This window comes from Elephantulus edwardii, unplaced genomic scaffold (genome assembly GCF_000299155.1).
Source record: "Elephantulus edwardii isolate Elephantulus edwardi_28Jun2011 unplaced genomic scaffold, EleEdw1.0 scaffold00044, whole genome shotgun sequence".
Taxonomy (NCBI): Eukaryota; Metazoa; Chordata; class Mammalia; order Macroscelidea; family Macroscelididae; genus Elephantulus; species Elephantulus edwardii.
Genome location: NW_006399794.1, coordinates 13,788,923 through 13,810,268, shown reverse-complemented (window position 1 = coordinate 13,810,268; position 21,346 = coordinate 13,788,923). Strand labels below are relative to the sequence as shown.

Genomic DNA, 21,346 nt, shown 5'->3' with positions numbered 1-21,346 from the left:
CTTTGAACAAAAGGCCTGAAGCCTTTCTATAACTATTGACATTTATCAAAATTCATAGAGTTTACAGAGGCATGTTGTTTAGGAAGTGGATGCCACTCCTACTAATGTTTTACAATTTTTCTGTGCGTCTTTTATGTCTCTAGTTAAATTTATTCCCAAGTGTTTAATCTTGTGGTTAGCTATTATAATTGGTATTGTTTTTCTTAGCTCCTTTTCTATATTCCCTTTGTCATTATAGAGAAATCCAACGGATTTTTATATGTTGATCTTGAACCCTGCTATTTTGCTGAATTGGTCAACTATGTTCAATAGTTTTATTGCTATTTAGGATTTTCTAAATATACTATCATATCACCCACATATAAAGATAGTTATACCTCCTCTTTTCCAATTTATATACCTCTTATTTCCTTGTCTGTTGCTCTCGCTAATACTTTCAGTACTATATTGAATGAGAGAGATGATAGTGGGCATCCTTGCCTAGTTCCTGTTCTCAAAGGGAATGTCTTTAATCTTTCTCCATTGAGAATGATGCTGGCTTTTGATTTTGCATATATGTTTTTCATCATGTTGAAGAAATTGCCCTTTGTTCCTATTTTGTTGAGTGCTTTATTCAGGAAAGGCTATTGGATTTTTTCAAAGGCCCTTTCTGCATCAGTTGATAGGATTATGTGGTTCTTATTCTTTGTTTTGTTAATGTGATGAGTTATAGTAATTGTTTTTATGTTGAACCATCCTTACATACCTGTTATGAATCCCACTTAATCATGATGAATAAATTTTTTAGCACTTGCTGCAGAAGTTCAAGGACTCTAGCCTTCAATATGGATTGAAGCTCAACATCAAGAAAACAAGATTCTCACCTCTGGGCCAATTAGCAGCATCATGATAGATGGTGAAGAGATTGAGATTGTTAACAGCTTTAGTTTGTTTGGCTCCACAATTAACACTCTTGGTACCAGCAGCCAGAAAATTAAAAGAATAAATGCTTTGCGAAAGTCTGCTATGACAGACCTCTCCAAAGTACTGAAGAGCAATGATGTCACTCTGGAGACTAAAGTGCACCTGATCCAGGCCATAGTATTTGCAATTACTTGCTGTGCATCAGAGAGCTGGAAAATGACTCGGGATGATAGAAGGAGAGTTGATGCCTTTGAGCTGTGGTGCTGGAACAGAGTATTGAATATACCATGGACTGTTAAGAGGACAAACAGGTTCATCCTAGAGAGGGTTAAACCAGGCTGCTCTTTTGAGGCAAGGATTGAAGTTTCGTCTGACCTACTTTGAACATGTTTTAAGGGGAGAACAGTTCTTAGAGAGGGACGTTATGCTTGGGAGGGTGGAGGGACAGCACAAGAGAGGAAGACCCTCGATGAGATGGATTGATTCAGTGACTGGGGTTTTGGCACGAGATAGAGCAGGGTTTAGGGCTGTTGTACATTGGGTCACTATGAGTCGCAGGCAACTCGATGGCACATAACAACAACATATACTGTTGGGTTTTATTTGGCAAGAATTTTAATGAGGATTTTTCATCTATATTCATGAGAGATACTGGCCTATAGTTTTCTATTTGGGTAATGTCTTTACCTGACTTTGGTTTTTAAGGATATGTTTGCTTCATAGAATGAGTCTTAGAATATTCCATCTTTTTCTGTTTTCTGAAATACTTTATGTAGAATTGGTGACAGCTCTTCTCTGAATGTTTGATAGAATTAACTGATAAAACCATCTGATCCAGAGCTTTTTGTAATTTGAAATTGTTTTGCAACCCACTCAGTTTCTTCTTTTGTAATTAATGGGTCTGTTGTACTTCAATCTGTGTCATTTTGGATAGGTTCGGAGTTTCTAAGTATTTGTCCATTTCCTCTAAGTTTTCATATTTGAGTATAGTTTTTCATAGTAATTTCTTGTTAAACTTTTACCTTCAGTTGGTTGACATTGCCCCTTTGATGTTTTATTCAGATTATCTGTATCTTTTCTTTCTTTTTCTTTGTTAGCTTTGCTAGAGGTTTTTCAATTTTTAAATCCACCAGCAACTCTGTGAGAGAAAGACTAGCAATGTCCTGTACGATTTATAGCCTCCGAAACCCACAAGAGCTCAGTCAACTCTGAGTCAGTTCTAACTCAACTGCAGAGTTGAGTTGAACTTTTGTCAGTATGTTTGATTCAATGCAGTATCTCTATTGTTTTAATTTGCATTTCACTAACAACAAATAAAGGAAGTTCTTTATTGCTTTAGTTTGCATTTCACTGATAACAAATGAAGGAGCTATGAGGTGTAGTTCCTAGCTTCTTGTACTGCTGACCTAAAGACTGTGTGTTTCCAACCATTCAAATCTACCAGCAGCTCTTTGGGAGATTTAAGATATAAAGCCCCAGAAACCTTGTGAAGGGTTGCTATGATCTAGAATCAACTTGCTATCATTAAGTGTATGTGGTGTGAAGGATCACTTCATATACTTGAAGTGAAGCTTTTGGATTTTGTTTGTTTGTTTCCTCCTATGAGAATTGCTAGCTCATAATCTTGACTCATTTTTCTTTTTCTTCATGACCCTAGCATTTGTACTAAAATCTGAGCTGAGGCAAAGTGCTATAAACTATTAATACCTTGAGTCCATATAGAGAAATGAGGCAGTATAGCATAGTGATAAAGATGTAATAAATATGTAGCCTTGGTTCTAATCCCAACCCTGTGGGTTTGAATCCCACCACTACTTCTTATAGTTTTATGACCTTGAGCAAATTTCTTAAATCTCCTGATACTTCTCTTATGTGTAACCAACCTCATAGGATTGTTGTGAGGATTAAATTAGTATATATATAAATATATACACACACACATATGCATATGTTGTTGTTGTTTAGTGCCGTCGAGTCATAGACGACTCATAGCAACCCTATGAACGAACAGCCTGAGCACTGTTCATACATAGAGTTTCCAGAGGCAAGCCATTTCGGAAGTGGATGCCGCTCCTGCTTCCAGGCTTGAGTTAGTTAGGAAGCTCCAGCCAACACTGCCCACCATGGGTACACATTACCACGATTGGCACATCACTGTCACAGTCTTCAGCATCATAGCAACCACGAGTTACCTCTGTACAGCAACGCACAGAGACCAGTGCTATACCACCTTCAGCTTGGTAGCATTGTTTGTTGTTGTTATGTGCCGTCGAGTTGTTTGCGACTCATAGTGACCCTATGTACAACAGCCCTAAACCGTGCTCTATCCTGTGCCAATCTCATTGCCTCTGACACACCCATCCCGATTACCCCAGTCACTGAATCAATCCACCTCATAGAGGGTCTTCCCCTCCTGCGCTGTCCCTCTACTCTACCCAGCATGATGTCCCTCTCTAAAGACCTGTCTCTTCTTACAACATGTCCAAAGTATGTCAGACGAAGCCCCAGAATCCTTGCCTCCAAGGAGCAGCCTGGTTTAATCCTCTCTACGATGAATCTGTTTGTTTTCTTGGCAGTCCATGGTACATTCAATACTCTTCTCCAGCACCACAGCTCAAAGGCGTCAGTTCTCCTTCTATCCTTCTTAGTCATTGTCCAACTCTCTGATGCATAACAAGTGACTGCAAAAACCGTGGCCTGTATCAGGCGGACCTTAGTCTCCAGAGAGACACTGTTGCTCTTGAGTATTTTGGAGAGGTCCCTAACCACAGACTTTCCCATCGCAATACGTTTTTTTATTTCCTGGCTACTGGTGCCAAGAGTGTTGACCATGGAGCCAAGCAAACTGAAACTGTGAACATTCTCAATCTCTTCGCCATCCATCCTGATGCTACCAATTGATTGGTCCCGTAGTGAGAATTTTTGTCTTCTTGACATTGAGCCTCAGTCCATATTGAAGGCTGCAGTCCTTGACCCTCTGCAGTAAGTGCATGAGGTCCTCCTCAGTTTCAGCGAGCAAGGTTGTGTCATCTGCATAACACAGATTATTGCATATATATATATAATATATATTTTAAAATATATTAAATATATATATATAAAATATTTTAAGAATGCCTGCCGTAGGAAGTATATACATATATTAGCTATTATTAGACTGCTATCTTTCTCCTATTTAGCCATAAACTGTATTCTTGAAAAAATAGATACATATACCAGTAGAATAGAGAGCTCTCTCTGGTGACTTAGTGGTAAAGAAATGTGCTACCAGTCCAGAGGCACACGATTTGAATCCACCAGCTGAACCACAGGGGAAAAGATACTGTGAGATTTACTGTTTCTAAAAAGCCTCTGGAGCATTAGCTATGAGTTGGTTCCACCATAACGACAACAGCGTATACAAGCAGACAGTGTACACAAGGCAGAAAGAGTACAGCTGTCAGGCTAGGGTCAGAGCTCACTCCTACCCACATGTGGAAATTTAAAAAATTGTTTTGGTTTGCATACAAAATTCATATACATCATGTTCATTCATATACTCCTATGTAAATTGTGTTTTGCACAGTCTTTCATGTTGTATTTCATACATTCATATACACTGTTGTTATTGTTATGTGTCGTCAAGTCATCTGCAACCCATAGAGACCCTATGTACAACAGCCCTAAACCCTGATCTATCCAGTGCCAATCTCACTGTTTCCGACACACCTACCCCAATTATCCCAGTAACTGAATAAATTCACCTCATAGAGTGTTTTCCTCTCCTGTACTGTCCCTTCCTCCTCTCAAGCATGACATCCCTCTCTAAGGATTGGTCCCTCTTTGCAACATGTCCAGAGTATGTCAGATGAAGCTTCAGAATCCTTGCCTCTAAGGAGCAGCCTGGTTTAATCCTTTCTGGGACGAACCTGTTCATTTTCTCAGCAGTCCATTGTATATTCAATACTCTTCTTCAACACCACAGCTCAAAGGCATCAATTCTCCTTCTATCATCCCAAGTCATTTTCCAGCTCTCTGACACATAGCAAGTGATTGCAAAAACCATAGACTGTACCTTAGTCTCCAGAGTGACATCATTGCTCTTCAGTACTTTGGAGAGGTCTCTAACAGAAGACTTTCCCATTGCAATATGTCTTTTTATTTCCTGGCTGCTAGTGCCAAGAGTGTTGACTGTGGAGCCAAGCAAACTAAAGCTGTTAACAGTCTCAGTCTCTCAACAACAGCATATACACTGAGTTTTATAAAATTAATTACTATTAGATCTATGCAATTGCTACCCTATCTTTTCAAGTCCCTATTGGATCTTTCTTATTCATTCCCCACCACCGTCACACACACCCCTCATCTGCCCACAAAACTCGGCAATCCTAGTGATTTCCCCCCTTTCCCCTTTTGCAAGATCTTATGCTCTGGATTTGCCATCTCCTTGCCCTGGGCCATTGTTCACTATCTGATCACTTCTGATCAGCTGGATTTCCAAACTTGCTGTGACTGCCACCCTGCTGGCATAGCTAGCTCTGTTCTGTTGCTGCTTGCATGCCAGTCTGTTAGCTTAATTTTATCCCTCAAAATATTTACCTTCAGTGTCTTTTTGGTGAGTCAGCTCACTTGGGCAGAGATTAGAACAGAAAATATTTGGGTGAACATACAGAAAACTTTTAAACAACTCATTACCATCTGAAAACCCTCTGGTGGGTTTTCAGAGACTATACTAACATGGAAAGAGATTGCCCATCTTTCTTCCAGAGCAGCTGATGGATTCAAACCGCCTGCCTTTGGGGTGGCAACACAACTCCTTACTCACTAAGCTATCAGAGCTCCCTATACAGAAGGCTGAAGGAAAACTGCAAATCCATCTTCTTATACTGCACCTAAACCTCACTTATAAACTGTCTCATTATTCTGCATTTCATTCTTGTAACCATAGTGGAAAAAAATCTATTAGCCACTGATTTTGTACATTAATAGATACATCTGAAGGTAGTGAACACCAGCATGTGAAGTGTGAGAAACATTAGCTGTGATTGTTAAGGCTATGTGTCAACTATGTCCAGGCCATAATTCTCAGTGGTTTTGCAGTTATGTAGTAGTATAATTTGGCATTTGTGTAATGCCACCATTTGACAATTATGTAATGATGTCATTATCTTTCATTTTGTTATCTGATGTAGTCATTCTACGTTTTTTCATAATAATGATTTTTGCATTATGGCCTGGCCTTTGAAACCTAACCATGTCAACAAGTGAGGAGTGAGTGTGAAGACATTCTGACTCTCCAAATTAGTAAGGGAAATAGGATGTCTGGAGAGCATCTCTGACATTTGAAGTTGATATTAACATTGGTAGATATATATTTCCAAGGACACCAGTTGCTGAGCTTTCTGGAAGAACAACTGATTTTTTTTAAGCATTTGCCAACCAGCTGCTTATGAGATAGTAACTATAGCTTGTAAATGGGAGATGATTCTTACTAAAGAAAAGAACATAATTGTGTAGGGCGGCATGTTTGTCCCCTTTATCCCATTATTAAGAGCCAGAGAACCAGCTGTTGAATCTAAGGCAATCCATTCCAAACCCGAATCTGCAAAATGCCAGCCAGTATGCCAGTACAAAAAGAGAGAAGAGGTTACAGTGGCCCCTTGGTGGATATCATCTCTTAATAGAAGTACTTGTGTTCCCTTGTGCCCATCAGATTCTTTTCTTACTGCTGACCCTATATTCTCCTTGTCATCTAAATGGGCTACTTACTTAACACTCCTCCTAAATATAGTCCGAATAACTTCTATCTCAGAAAAGAAAAACCGACCATAAAAGAGACAAAAATCCCCTGATTTCCAAAGGATCCCCCTTGATTTCTACCCCTTTGATCCAGTCTTGAGCAGTGTACCAGTATATGCTTTGGTTTCTTACTTGGCTTGTGATTCACCTTGGCTTCTAATCACTGACCTCTGACCTGACTTCTTTTGATTCTCTTCCCTCACTTACTCTTCTGACTTGTATCTGCAGCCTGGTCTCTGGCCCTTATGTCTGCTTTGAATATGGACTTCTTGGCACTCCTTGAGCTTGGCCTACTGCTGAGCTGGGTCATCACCAGCCTTGCCTTAGCTTTCTCTGACCTAGCTACCTATCTACCTTATGTATGCCCCTACTGGAGCCCAAAGTTCGAGAGACATTCTTTGGATCATCAGAGCTAACCTGATCTAGGCTGACTTCTCCTAGGAAAGTTTGCCCCCTGTGGAGTTCTAATTAAAGGCCTTGTAAGTGTTAAACCAAAAACCTACAGCCATCTGACAGTGTGGGACCACTAAGCACCCATCATGCTGCACTCTTATGCTTTGAAGTGGAACTGTGATTTTATTAAAAGTGAAGGGAGTCTTCTCTGAGATTACAGGATGAATCACTATCTTGGAAACTTACCCTCATTGGCCTCCAACTTTGTGAAGTGAATTGCCTGTTCACTTTGATTGGGTTAGCAGCCATAGGGCCAACTGTAGTCACTCTTTTCCCCCCCATCCTGCTAGATCACTGTCTGCCCCCAAGGGCAACATACTTGGTTGCTTGGACACGTCTTGCAGCCTGCAAATTGGACAGATGGAATCAATACTCTTGAACCTGGAGAAGCTCAGGTAGCAGAGTAAGTGACACTAGCTGCCTAGAGGGACAGCCTGCTAGGAGAGAGGGTGTGATTGAATGTTGATTGGACACAACAGCTGAGGATTAACCAAATTATTGTCCTTTTGAGTTTAAATCTTATCTCTTGGATTTTAGACAAGCAGGCTAGGGCAGAATATAGAGGAGCTGTCTTCATGGAACAGAGCTGTGCCACTTGAATCATTGTGGGAGTGATTAGGTATAGATGTAGTACTCACCAAGACAAAGAAGCCATGTTATTATCATCAGGATTATATTGACAGAAGAATAGAGCTCATATTTTGTGGAGCTCCTTCAATATGCTGGGCACTCTAGAGTTTTACATAGTTATCTCACTCGTAACCTGCAAAAAGATGCATCATTTATTGTGATAAGGAAATAGTAGAGCTTTGTTCTGCACACAGCATTTTCCAATTTACATGTCACGGTTCATATTTCTCTTGACTTACCCACAACTTAACTAGAGGGTCAGTTACAGAGTAGAAATAGCTATCATTTGTTGAGCACTTACTGTCAGGCACTGTTATAAGCCCTTTGCATACATAAACACAGCCATATGAATTAGATCCTCATATTATCTCTGATAATTACTTTTGAGCCTACAAAATGTTTATTTTCTGATTTCATTATTTCTTCTATTTATTAGTTGTCATTCTAAAGAAGAGCTTTCCCATCTCCCCCATTTATTTATTAATTTATTTTCAATAGAGACTAATGAAGTCTTATTTTATTAAATGGGTTTTAATCCATTACTGTCATTCATTTTGGTGTATAAATGGCCCCAATTTTTAAAGCCAGTGTTCTTAACCTCTACGCCATGCTACCTCTCTATATTAGATACTGCTTCTCACTGCCTTCAGTTAGTGTGTCCATTGATAGCAATCTTTTTTGTACCCTCTTGACTTTTAATCTTCTGGGAAGTGGGAAAACTAATGCAATTTTATCCAAATTGTGTATAAAGAGTCTTTAAGGAAAAGCCTGAATTAAAACCTCAGCTGTGAATTAAACATATGTTTAAACATAGATTAGTTGCTAAGAGACCCTTCTCCCTTCATTTTGAGATCAGCCTATGTTCTGGATAAATTCTTGTGAAAGAGACTTTTAAAAACCCTTTTGATAAGTTAAATAGACACAAGAGACTCACCTGGTTCAGCTTGATCAGATGTACAAGAATCTCACGTGGAAAATGGATTTTGGGTTGTTGAGTTACTTATAATGATTATGTGTTGACATATGTGGAAGTTATTGAAATCTAGCCATCTGTTTGCCAAATGGATAGCCAGGTGCTGTATCCGTTGCAGGTAATTTACCCAGGCCTTACTTATTGACGTGGTTAGGTCCCAAAGACTTGATCATTAATTAAAAGAAAAATCAGTTTTGTGTGAAAATGGAGGGTAACTCCATCAAATAAAATGGAAGATGGTTGGATTATTATATAACTGACAGATTATATTATTACATTACTTCTAGACCAGTGAAAAACTTGGTCAAGCTAAGTGGCAACATAACCTTACCAGTGTTATTTTTGCCTTACATTTCAGCATTCATTACTGTCAGATGTGCCATCGAGTTGAGTACAACCCATAGCGACCCTATGAAAAACAAATTTGAACCCTGGCCTGTCCTGTGCCATCCTCACACCTCCTGGCAAACAAGAGCAAACTGCAGCAATCATCATGTTAATCCACGTGGTTGAGGGTCTTCCTCTCCTTTGCCGACTCTCCACCTTTCCAAGCATCATGTCTCTCTCCAAAGAATAGCCCCACCTAGCAACATGCCCATACTATGTGAGGCACAGCCTCATCATCTTTGCCTCCAACGAGCACTCCGCCTGAGCCTTCTCCAAGACATATTTGTTTGTTCCTTTGGTAGTCCATGGGATGTTCAGTGCTTTTCTCCAACACCACAGCTCAAGGATATCAGTTCTTCTTCTGTCATCTTTATTCATTGTCTAGCTCTCAGAAGCATATAATCAGAAAGATGATGAAATCAATTAGTCCTCAAACTGACATGTGCAAAATAGTGAGATGGTAGGGGTTTTTTTTAAATTATTGGAAATATTGGATGATGATGGAATCAATAAGTGAGGAAGGAGTAGGTGTAACAATCAAACCAAATGGTAAGGGCAACCTTCAACATTGCTGGTTTATAGATATTGGAAAAACATAAAAATTTAGTTTAATTTTTAAATAGTTACATTAATAAGAGTAATTTGTTTGAAATACCATTTATGTTTTCAAACTTGTTTTGAAGGTAAGGAAAAGATAGATATTATACCAAAAGAAAAATGTGTAAAATACATGAATAAGAGATTTATTCATGAAAAGCTCTGACCTTTCAACATTAAAAAAATGTTCAGTCTCACTAATAATCAAAGAAATGCAAGTTGAAACAATAATGTAGAAAAATAAACCCAAACCTAGAAAACAATACAGTACTGTTTTCTGTTTACTGAATTATTGTTGTTAAGTGCCGTCAAGTTGGTTATGACTTGTAGAGACCCTATGAACAAAAGATTTGAACCCTGTTCTATCTTGTGCCATCCTCACACTTCCTGACACACAAGAGCCCATTGCAGCAGTCACCATGTCAATCCAACAATTTGAGGGTCTTCCTCACCTTTGCCAGCTCTCCACCCTTCCCAGCATCATGTCCTTCTCCAACGAACAGCCCTTGCTAGCAGCATGTCTAAAATATGTGAGGTGAAGCCTCATCTTTCCAGCCTCCAAAGAGCTCTCTGGCTGCACTGTCTCCAAGACATATCTGTTTGTTCTCTTGGCTGTCCATTTTCAGTACTTATCTCCAACACCACAGCTCAAAGGCATAAATTATTTTGCTGTCATCCTTATTCATTGCCTAGCTCTCAGATGCATAGGAAGTAATTGAAAACACTATAGTTTTAATCAGATGCACCTTAGTTCTCAAACTGACATCATTACTCATCAGTAATTTGGAGAGATTCCTAACTGCAGATTATCCCAATGCAGTGAGTCTCCTTCTTTCCTGACTGCTGGTACCAAGGGTGTTAATTGTGTGCAAGATGAAACTGTTGACACTTTCAGTCTCCTCTGCATCCATCAGTGACTCTGCCTGTTGGTCCAGTGGTAAGAATCTTTGTTTTCTTGACATTGAGATACAATCCATACCAAATGCTGCATTCCTGAATCTTCTGCAACAAGTACCTCATCAAGTCCTCCTCACTTTCAGCAAGCAAGGTTGTGTTATCTGCATAACACAAGTTATTGATGAGTCTCCCTCCAATCCTGATGCCACACTCCTCTTCATAGAGTCCAGCTTCTCAGGTAATTTCCTCAGCATACAGACTGAATAGCTTAGGAGAGAGAATACAACCCTGATGCACTCCCTTCTTAATTTTAAACCATGCAGTGCTTCCCTGCTTTGATTGCACAGTAGCCTCCTGGTCCAGGTATAGGTTCCACATGAGCATAATTAAGTGCTCTAGGATTCTCACTTTTCTCAGTGTCAACCATAACTAATTATGATCCACACAGTTAAATGCCTTTGTGTAGTCAATAAAGCACAAAAATAGACGTTCCTCTAGTATTCCTTACTTTCAGCCACAATCCATCTGACATCAGCTATGATATCCCTGGTGTCACGGCCTCTTTTAAATCCTGCTTCAGCTACCGGCATTTCCCTATCTATGTACTGTTCTAGCCATTTTTTAATGATCCTCCGCAGTATTTTCCTTGTGTGTGATATTAATTATATTGTTTGATAGTTTCCACATTCAGTTGGATAACTTTCTTGGGAATGGGAACAAAACGGACCTCTTACAATCCGTTGGCCAGACAACTTTCCTCCAAATCTCCTGGCATAGACTGGTGAGCACACCCAAGGCGGCATCTGTTAATTGAAACAAGTCAATTTGCATCCCATCAATTCCTGGGGCCTTATTTTTCGCCAATGCCTTCAATACAGCTTTTACTTCCTCCTTCATTACCATTGGCTCCTGTTCATATGGTACTTCCTTAAATTTTAATGCATTCAAAAACAAAAAAAATATTAGGGAAAACATAACAGTTAAACTCATACTTCATAGTTTGCTAGGGAAAAGAAAAATTGATGCAATTTTCTGAAAGGAAATATAATAATATTGATCAAAACTCTTTGAAATGTTTGTACATTTTAACATGGAGTTTCATCTTCTAGTAATTTGTCCAGAGAAAATAACTAGGAATATTGTGTTGTTTAAAATCTTGAAAATTGTCTAGTTATAATAGACAACTGAATAAATATAGTATAAAAATGGTCTTACAGAATAGCAAAATTTAACAGAGCAGCAGACAACAAATGCTGGTGAGGTTGAGGGGAAACTGGAACTCTTATTCACTGTTAATGGGAGTGTAAAATGATGCAACCACTATGGAAGGCTGTATGGCGCTTTCTCAAAAAGTTGCAAACAGAAATACCATTTGACCCAGAAATTCCTCTACTGGGAATATACCCTAAAGAAACCATAACTGCCACTCAGATAGATATATGCACACCCATGTTTACTGCAACTTTGTTCACAATAGCAAAGAGGTGGAAACAACCTCAGTTCTCATCAACAAATGAATGGATAGAGAAGCTGTGGTATATTCACACAATGGAATACTATGCCGCATTGATGACAAGGAATTCATGCAGTATTATTCAAATTGGGTGACCCTGGAGGACATTATGCTAAGTGAAATATCTCAGTCACAAAAGGACAAATACTACATAGTGCCACTGTTGTAAAATGGGACTGACATCAGTGTTGGGGTGAAACTGAGAAAAAAAATGGGTAAATTATGTATACTGCATTGAAACAGATGAGGGAGAGAACAGTTTAAAAGCAATATATGATTGGTTATTATGGCTATGATGGGAGTCCAGAGTGAAGGTTGCATAGTGGAGTGTACTGGGGTGTGGGGATGGGGGTGGGAAATGTATTCCAATGAAGGAATTTTTCTTTTACTTTTTAGAGAGAGGAGCGAACTGGGGAGGGAGGCAGGGAGAAAATTTAGGCAACAATGAATTAATGGAAATCCAAAATTTCTGTAAATGTTCATTAAAATTAATAAAATAAATGGTCTTACTGTGAAGTACAATGTGATCATTAAAAACAGTGTTGTGTTGTATTGGCATAACTTAGTCCACAAATACTCTTCTATATATCTTACTTTTATGAGCAATTGGGGTCTGAAAAGATTGCAAATAGCCATATTAAGATGCCGCTATTGGTCTCTCCCTGTCCAGAGCAAAGAAAAGTGATGACTGTCAAAGCCTCAAGGAAATAGTCCTTCAGACTAGTGGGCCATATGAACCTCTCCTCCGTCTCGAGACTAGAAGAATTAAATGGTGCCTGACTATCACTACCAGCCATTCTAATTGAGATCACAATAGAAGGTCCTGAAAGAGTGAGAGGGAAAATGTGGAACTAAATTCAAAGTCATAATAAAGACCAGATGTAGTGATAGAGACTGGTGAAAACCTCGAAACTGTAGTCCTTGGACACCAATCAAACCTAGAACTAAACTGAACTCCAGGGTTCATCTTTCAGCTGAATAGTACATAGACCTAGAAAGTGACTAGTAACGTTATGAGACTCTTTGGAACAATATATTTTATGAAACAAAAAAGGTAGCATTTGCCCCAGAGGAAAGCCAAGAAGGCTGGAAGGGGCAGGGAAGGACGAATGGAAATAGGGAACCCAAGGAGGAAATAAGATGAATGCAGCTAAATTTAGGAGCTCCAATTATAATTACAAAGCAAAATGGTTATAAATTGTTCTATGGAAAATTAAATTGTTCTGTAAACTTTAATCTAAATCACAAGAAAGTCAGAAGAAACAAAAATGTTGTAGATTAATATTTAATTAATGCTCTGTGAAGTGTGTATGTAGAAAGAGAATTTGTGTATGATCTTACTTTTCTTAAAAATGTGTATACATTTAAAGCACTGAAAAAATGTTATATACACTGAAGTACTTTCTTCTCCTTTATATTTTCTTCATTTCATAAACATGACCTTATTATTTTATCAGAACAAAAAGAAAATATTCACAGGAACATTACATAAAGAAGTAAAAAAGAAAAGACACTAACATATGGATCATTTCTTAGGTCAGACATAGTGCACAGTGCTTTATAAAACATCTGGTTAACCTTGGAAAAAATCCAGTACAAATCCCTACCTCATCCAGTCCGTTCTCACACAACTGTTAGAGTGACTTTTCTAATACTAAAGTCTAGAAGGAAACACATCTAACCCTTAATAGTGGTTAACTCTTAATAGTGGTTACTCTTGGAATTTAGATTAAGGAAGTGAATGTAAGGAGATATTCCAAGCCATCATCTTCACAATTACTTACTATGCATCAGAGAGCTGGACAATGAATAAGGATGATAGAACAACAATTGATACCTTTGAGTTGACTGCCAAGAGAACAAACAAATCTGTCCTGGAGAGGATGAAATCAGGCTGTTTCTTGAAGGCAGGGATTTTCAGACTTCATCTCACATACTTTTGGCACATGGACAGTTTGGACCAGTCTTTGGAGAAGAACATCATGCTTGGAAATATGGAGGGAGAGCGAAGACCCCAGATGAAATGGATTGATGCAGTAACTGGGGCAGGTGTGTCAGAGACAGTGAGATTGGCTCAGGATTGAGCAGAGTTCAGAGCTTTTGTAATATAGGGTCACTGTGAGTCACAAGCGACTTGATGGCACATAACAACAGTAACACGTAGTTTAAATATTTTTAAAAGCAAGTACAGAGCATGTTTTTGCATTTATGGCAGGCTCATCTCTGTGGGTCTTCCATAGTGTATCCATGCCAGAATGAACTGAAGCCTCAAACCATTTCCCAGCCTCCTTTCCCAGGGGCTGTGAGCATTGACAGGCGCTGTACACTGAGAGAGAGAGGGAGAGGGAGAGAAAGAGAGAGAGAGAAGGAGGGAGGGAGGGAGAAAGAAAAGAAAAAAGCAAGTATGGCTTTTGCAATTAGGAAAATACCTGATTGTGACAATTCTTTTTTTAGCCCTTTCAGTGGCTTGCCGCTTCTCCCACTCTGTACTTCACTTATCTTTCTATTTAGATTCAGCAGTGCTTTCTTACTGCCAGGATTTGTAAAAGTGGACTTTGGGGGAGGGATTATATAACAATGAAAGAATTTTTCTTTAACTTTTCACAGAAATGAACAAATTTGGGGGGAGACAGGGAGAAAAGTACCACAATAAATGAATGAATGGAAACCCTAAGTCTCTGTAAACTTTCATTAAAGTTAATTTTTTAAAAAATATATTTTTTTTTTAAAGTATTGGCTCCTCTTACCTCACCATCCTAGAGCTGGCAACCTCACCTTCAAGTGTTAAATTTATCTTAAATACCACTTTCTTGGGAAAATGTTTCCTGATACTTTCCCATGATAACCTTCAACATACTTTGCTCTAATTTTGTGTTTGTTATTCTTCTTAGGAGACTGTAAGCTCCATGAGGGCATAAATCCTAGCAACTAGAACAGTGACTAGCACAAAGTGTTATTGTTGTTGTTAGGTGCCATCTAGTCAAGCACGATTCACAGCAGTCCTGTGAGCAACAGATCTGAGCCCTGACTTATCCTGTGCCATCCTCATCATCTCTGACATGCCTGAGCCTGTTGCTGCACTATGTCAGTCCATCTTATTGATGGTCTTCCTTTCTCATTGATCTTTCCAAGTGTCATGTCTCTTTCAAAGGAATGTCCCTCTTCTAGCACCAAGTAAGCTATTTAAAAGTAATTGCTGAATAGTCAGTTTTGCAGTTGTGAAAATTGAGCTTTAGAGAAGTTAAGTAACTTGTACAGACCTCTCAGCTAGTAAATTTCCAAGCCAGCTTTCTTAGCCTTGGCTGTTACATGCCCAGAATCTGTGTTCTTTCTAGTATACCACAAACATGAGTGGAGGCATTTGCAACCCACAATCATGCTTCAGAATCTTAGTCTGCTTGTTGGAACTTTACTGCTTCTGACACTTCTGTCTTTCTGATTTCTTCTAGTGTGGTACAGGTTCTGCTTGCTGCTGGGGCTGACCCAAACCTTGGAGATGATTTCAGCAGTGTTTACAAGACCTCTAAGGAGCAAGGAATCCATTCTTTGGAAGGTAAGTGTGCAGTTGCTACTATTCTTGGAGCTGTTCTCCTTGTGGCTTTCCAGAGCTCTACTCTTTGTCAGCTCAGCTTCTCCTTCGGATCTGTAGTTTATGTTGCTTCTCAAGTCTTTAAGAATGAAATAGAGTTCTGTTTTTGTTGCCTGTGGGGAGGAGAGAACATTGGTTTCGGCTAGTGTCCCAGTGTTGTTGTTAAGTACCCTCAAGTCATTGACGACTCATAGTGACCCTGTGAACAAAAGACCTGAACACTGGTATAACTTTCATCGTTTCTCTAAGTTCATAGAGATTCCGGAGGCGAGCCATTTTGGAAGTGGATGCCACTCCTACTTCCCAGTATAGAGACACTAAATAGGTGGAGAACTCCAGCCTATTAGAGATGAGCAGGCAATGGAGAAGGTGTAAGTGAAATGGTTAAGGCAGCTGGTTGGAATATAAAGAGATTTGGTCCTCTCCTGCTTCCTACTGACTTATTCTGCCCTAGAACTAAAACACACAGCCAAACTCCTTCCACAGATGAAACCTCACAGCCTTAGGAAGTCTTTCAACACTGCTCCAAGTACTGTTTTCCTGTGTTGTTTTGTATCGTCATGTCAGAACCAACCCATAGCTGACCCTTCAGCAGATTTTTAGAGGCAATTAATTGCACAGGAGGAGATTGCCCATCTTTTTCCCCACAGTGCAGCTGGTAGATTCAAACCATGTACCTTTAGGTTGCTAGAGCAACTTCTTACCACTAGGCCACCAGAGTTCCCTGCTTCGCCATAGCAATATATAAAATACAGTACTTTTTTATGAGACTGGCCCTAAACTTAGTTTATGATTCAGAACAAATAGCCTTCTCTATGCCTTGATTCTGTATTTATAAAATGGGGTCATTGTCAGTGCCTCCTCAAGGATGCTATGTGGATAATTTGGAGTTATGCAAAAGAAACAGATGACATCTTCTGTCCCAGAGCTCAGTCACATGTTAGCTGAAGGACCGCTGGGCAGGTTGATCTGTGTTGCCTGTGGTGAGAACTTCTTTCAAGAGGGGTTGAAAAGCTAGCTAGGTTGTTTTGATTCCAAACAATTGAATATTTTCCATTTGAGCTTTTACTGTTCAAGCCATGCCTATTGCCTGCCCATTACCCAGAATTATTCACAGAGGCTGAGATTTTTCACTCAAATTACCAAAAACAGGACCCCAAAGCATTGGCTGCTTTAGAGTTAGCAGAATGTCAGGAAGATAGACAGCCTTACAGCCTGCCTAGGTGTCAGAATATTCACTAGGAGGTAAGTCCAGCCAAGGGGAGCAATGTGTCCAGTCCTCAGAGCTATCAGAGAGGTTGCCAGACTGATGTTGGGTGTGGTGGTCCTGGAGCAAGCAGAAGTGTCATTGCTGCCTCCCAGAGAAAATTCCTGAGTTCAGCAGAGTGAGTTATTATCAAGAGCATCAGCAAGACATTGCTGCCCAGGTAATGTGTGAAGTTGCCCTCCTACTACTTTATCACCTCTCAAAACCTGCCCCTTCTGTCAAGCTCCATTGCTGTAAATAGATCCTTCACTAAAGTCTTCCCTATATTTGGCAATAATTGCAGCCTGCCCTCAGCTGTTCTTTTGAGTTTTCTCTAAAGCTTAGCCTCTTAATATGGTTATCTGAACTCTCATCTGCTCATATGTCTTTCTTTCCTCCCATCTGACAGTTCCTTGCATGCGCAAGCCTTAACCTATACCTCCCTAAGTTCCCCATGAACCAGGAGGAATTATGTTCATTTTATGTTTCAAACACAGTAGAGTCTCGTTAGCTCTCGACATGCTTTATATTTACAGCCTGATTTGTTATGATTTAACTTATATAGGCTGTCCTCTTCTCACTTAAGCACAGTATTGATTACCCTAGATTTGTCTTCTGTTAGATGTTTTCACCAAAAATCAAGGAGGAGCATTTACTTAGGGAATTGGGCCATGTAGAAAGGAGACATTATTTGGTTATTTTCTCATCATTCTTTCTTTATCTTGTCTTCTGAATAGAGTGTACTTTCTCTAAGTTATTCCTGGAATAACACTTCCAGTACAGATCATATGTCTCTTGATTTGGCCTCTGTTTTTCTCCCAGTGCACAGGTTATGTCTGTATGCAAGACAACTTTGTGTTTCATTGGTTTTCTCCAAGTTGAAAATCCTGTTCAATACTCTGAATCAGTGGTTGGGAAACCTATTTTGGATAGAACAAGATACTCAATGGTTTAAGCTCTGTAGGCCACACAGTTACTGTTATGACAACTCAAGTCTGCCCTTACATTGCAAAGGCAGCAATAGATGATACATGAATGAGTGCATGTGGCTATGTTCTAATAAGTCATTGTTGTTGTTGTTGTTGTTGTTGATTGCCTTCGGGTCAAGCATGACTCATAGTGACCCTATAAACAAAAGGCCTGAAGCCCCTCTACAACTATCAACATTTATCAAAGTTTATAGAGTTTCCTGAGGCAAGTTGTTTAGGAAGTGGATGCCAGATCTGATTCAATCTATAATCCGCCTGTTATAGATATTGTTCCTTTGTAGTCAGCCTTCTCTGACTTCTTTTTAGCTTTAATAACAGCTCAGCTACATTCCAGATAGAATGTAATCCATAAAAACCCATTGAAATTGAGTCAATTCACAATAATCATAAAGATAGATCGGGGTGGGGAACAATGGAAAAGGTTATTGTACCTTTTCTGATATAGAAATATTAACTATCTTTCTTATTTTGTATGAGCAACAAACTGGGTAGATTTTTCTGAGGATTAATTTGTTCTTTTAATAGGGAGCCTCTGATGACCTTTCAGTTTGAGAAATGCTGAGAGATTTCTTCCCTTTTTATTCTCCAATTCCCACTCTTGGCACAGTATGTTATAGTACTTACTTTGTTTTGACTTTTTCAGCTGCCTTTTGAAATCTTCTGTTCAGCCCTTTTTCTTCAGCATCTCTTTCATTTGTTTTGGCTTCTCAACACTCTAGTGCAATTTTAAGCGCCTCTTCTGACATCTGTTTTTGTTTTTCATTCTACTCTTTCGTTATGTTGACCTTTTACTCTCTTCCTGGATCATTTCCTTGATGTCATCGCACAACTTATCAGTCTTTAATCATTGGTGTTCCGTGCTTGAAACCTATTCTTAAGATGCTTTTTAAATTCATTTGGAATTTAAAAATTCATTTGAGTCTATTTGGAATAGACTCAAGATATTATTTTGATTCTTGTGGAGATGGTATGGGCAAAATCTTGAATGACCCAGGAAGCATCTAAAGAATATGGAAGGAATACACAGAATCACTGTATATACCAAAAAGAATTGGCTGATACTGAAATATTTCAGGTAGTACCATATGATCAAGAGCCAGTAGTAATGAAGGAAGAAGTTTGAGCTACACTGAAGGCACTGGCAAAAAATAACATCCCAGGAAATCGGAATACCAATTGACATATTTCAGCTAACAGATATAGCCCTGGATGTGCTCACTAGTCTATCCTAGAAAATCTGGAGGACAACTGCCTGGCCAACTGACTGGAAGAGATCTATATTCCCATTGCAAAGAAAGATAATACTACAGAAGGCATAAATTGTAGAACAGCATCATTAATATGTTGTTATGTGCCATCGAGTCACTTGAGACTCATAGCAACCCTATGTACAATAGCCCTAAACTCTGCTCTGTCCTGTGCCAGTCGCACTGTCTCCGATACACCCATCCCGATTACCCCAGTCACTGAATCAATCCACCTCATAGAGGGCCTTCCCTTCCTGCGCTGTCCCTCCAGCCTCCCAAGCATGATGTCCCTCTCCAAGATAAGTAAAATAATGCTGAAGATCATTAAAAAACAGTACATAGAGAAATGCGAAAAGTTCAGACTGGGTTTAAAAGAGGTTGTGGTACCAGAGATATTATTACTTTTATCAGATTATGGCTGAAAGCAGGGAATACCAGAAAATTATCAGTTTGTACTGTATTGATTGTGTAGTGGCATTTGATTGAATCAAGGTGTGCATCAGAGTTGTATCCTTTCTCCATACCTATTCAGTCTGTGTGCTGAGCAAATTATTCATGTAGCTGGACTCTCTGAAGAAGAATTTGGCTTCAGAATCCAGGGAAGACTCATCAATAACCTGCATTACACAGATGACACAATTCTGCTTGCTGAAAGTGAAGAGGACTTGAATTGCTTTCAGCAGAAGATCAAAGAATACAGCCTTCAGTAGGGATTATATCTCAGTGTCAAGAAAACAAAAATTATTTCCACTCAATCAGTAAACATCATGATAGAGAAAAATTGAGACTGTCAATAACTTCATCTTACTTGGATCCACAATCAGTACCCTTAGTACCAGCAACCAGGAGATCAGGGAACATACTGCAGTGGGAAAGTCTGCAGTCAGGAACCTCTCCAAATTATTGAAGAGCAATGATGTCATTTTGAGGACTAAGATGCAACTGATTCAGGCCATGGTCTTCAGTCATTTCCTATGCATCTGAGAGTTGGATGACAGAAGAAGAATTGATACCTTTAAGGTGTAGTTTTGGAGAAGAGTACTCAACATCCCTTTGTCTGCCAAAGAAACAAACAGATGTGTCTTGGAGAAGATGCAGTTAGAGTACTCCTTGGAGGCAAAAATTAACAAAGCTTCATCTCACATACTTTGAACAAGTAGCTAGGAGATGCTATTTCTTGAGAGGGACATGCTGCTTGAAAAGACAGAAGGTCAGCAAAAGAGAGAAAGACTCCCAACCTTGTGGATTTACACAGTGACTGCAGTAATGGGCTCAAGTTATATCAGAGATTGTGAGGATGGCACAGGATTGAACAGAGTTCAGATCTGTTGTTCAGAGAATTGCTATTGGTTATACTTGACTCAGCAGCACCTAACAACAACCAACATCTGGTGACCTAGTGGTAAGGACCTGTGCTGTAGTCGCAAGACACACAGTTCAAATCCATCAGCTGCTCCACAGGAGAAGAGTGGGCACTCTACCCATGCAATTTACTGACTCTGGAAACCTGCTGGAAGCTTAGCTATGAGTTGGCTTTGACTCAACAGCACACACAATAAACATTTAGTGATCAAATTCCTGTGTATACCAGATACTGATCTAGGGACTGACAGGTAAGCATGAAAAGATCCCCGTACTCATGTGCTTTATATGCTAGTCTTTGATTAAATTAGAATGTTCATTAGGGGATTATTACATACAGAACCTAGAAGAATGTGAGAGAAAATCGCTCTTCAGGTGAAACTATATTTCTAGGTGATATGATCTTAATAATAGAAAATCCCAAAGACTCAGCAAGACCATTATCTGAAAGATTGAGCAAAGTGACAGGATACATGATCAGTCATATTCCATTCCATAATCAAAAAGAACTCTGAAAAGGAAATAAGGAAAGCAATACTAATTAGAATAGCCACCCAAAAGATTAAACACTTAGGAATAAATGTAACCAGAGAAACAAAAGACACTATACAAAGAAAACTATAAGGGAGCTCTGGTGGCCTAGTGGCAAGAAGCTGCACTGCAATCCGAGAAGTATGCTGATTGAATCCACCAGATGCTCTGCTGCAGAAGGAGGGGCAATCTCTTCCTGTACCAGTCAGATCCAATTTGATGGTACACACACAAAAAAGAATAAAAATATA

The 21,346-nt window shown here is 39.3% G+C and overlaps 1 protein-coding gene across 3 annotated transcripts in view; it reads left to right on the top strand.

Moving 5' to 3' along the window:
• The window catches only part of CLPB (ClpB caseinolytic peptidase B homolog (E. coli)), a 207,362-nt gene that overhangs the window by 59,089 nt on the left and 126,927 nt on the right, over positions 1 to 21,346 (top strand). For all 3 annotated transcript variants that reach the window (XM_006885550.1, XM_006885549.1, XM_006885548.1), the window contains one exon: positions 15,581 to 15,684. In XM_006885550.1, coding sequence (XP_006885612.1) covers positions 15,581 to 15,684 — 104 coding nt within the window. The remainder of the gene's footprint in view (positions 1 to 15,580; positions 15,685 to 21,346) is intronic.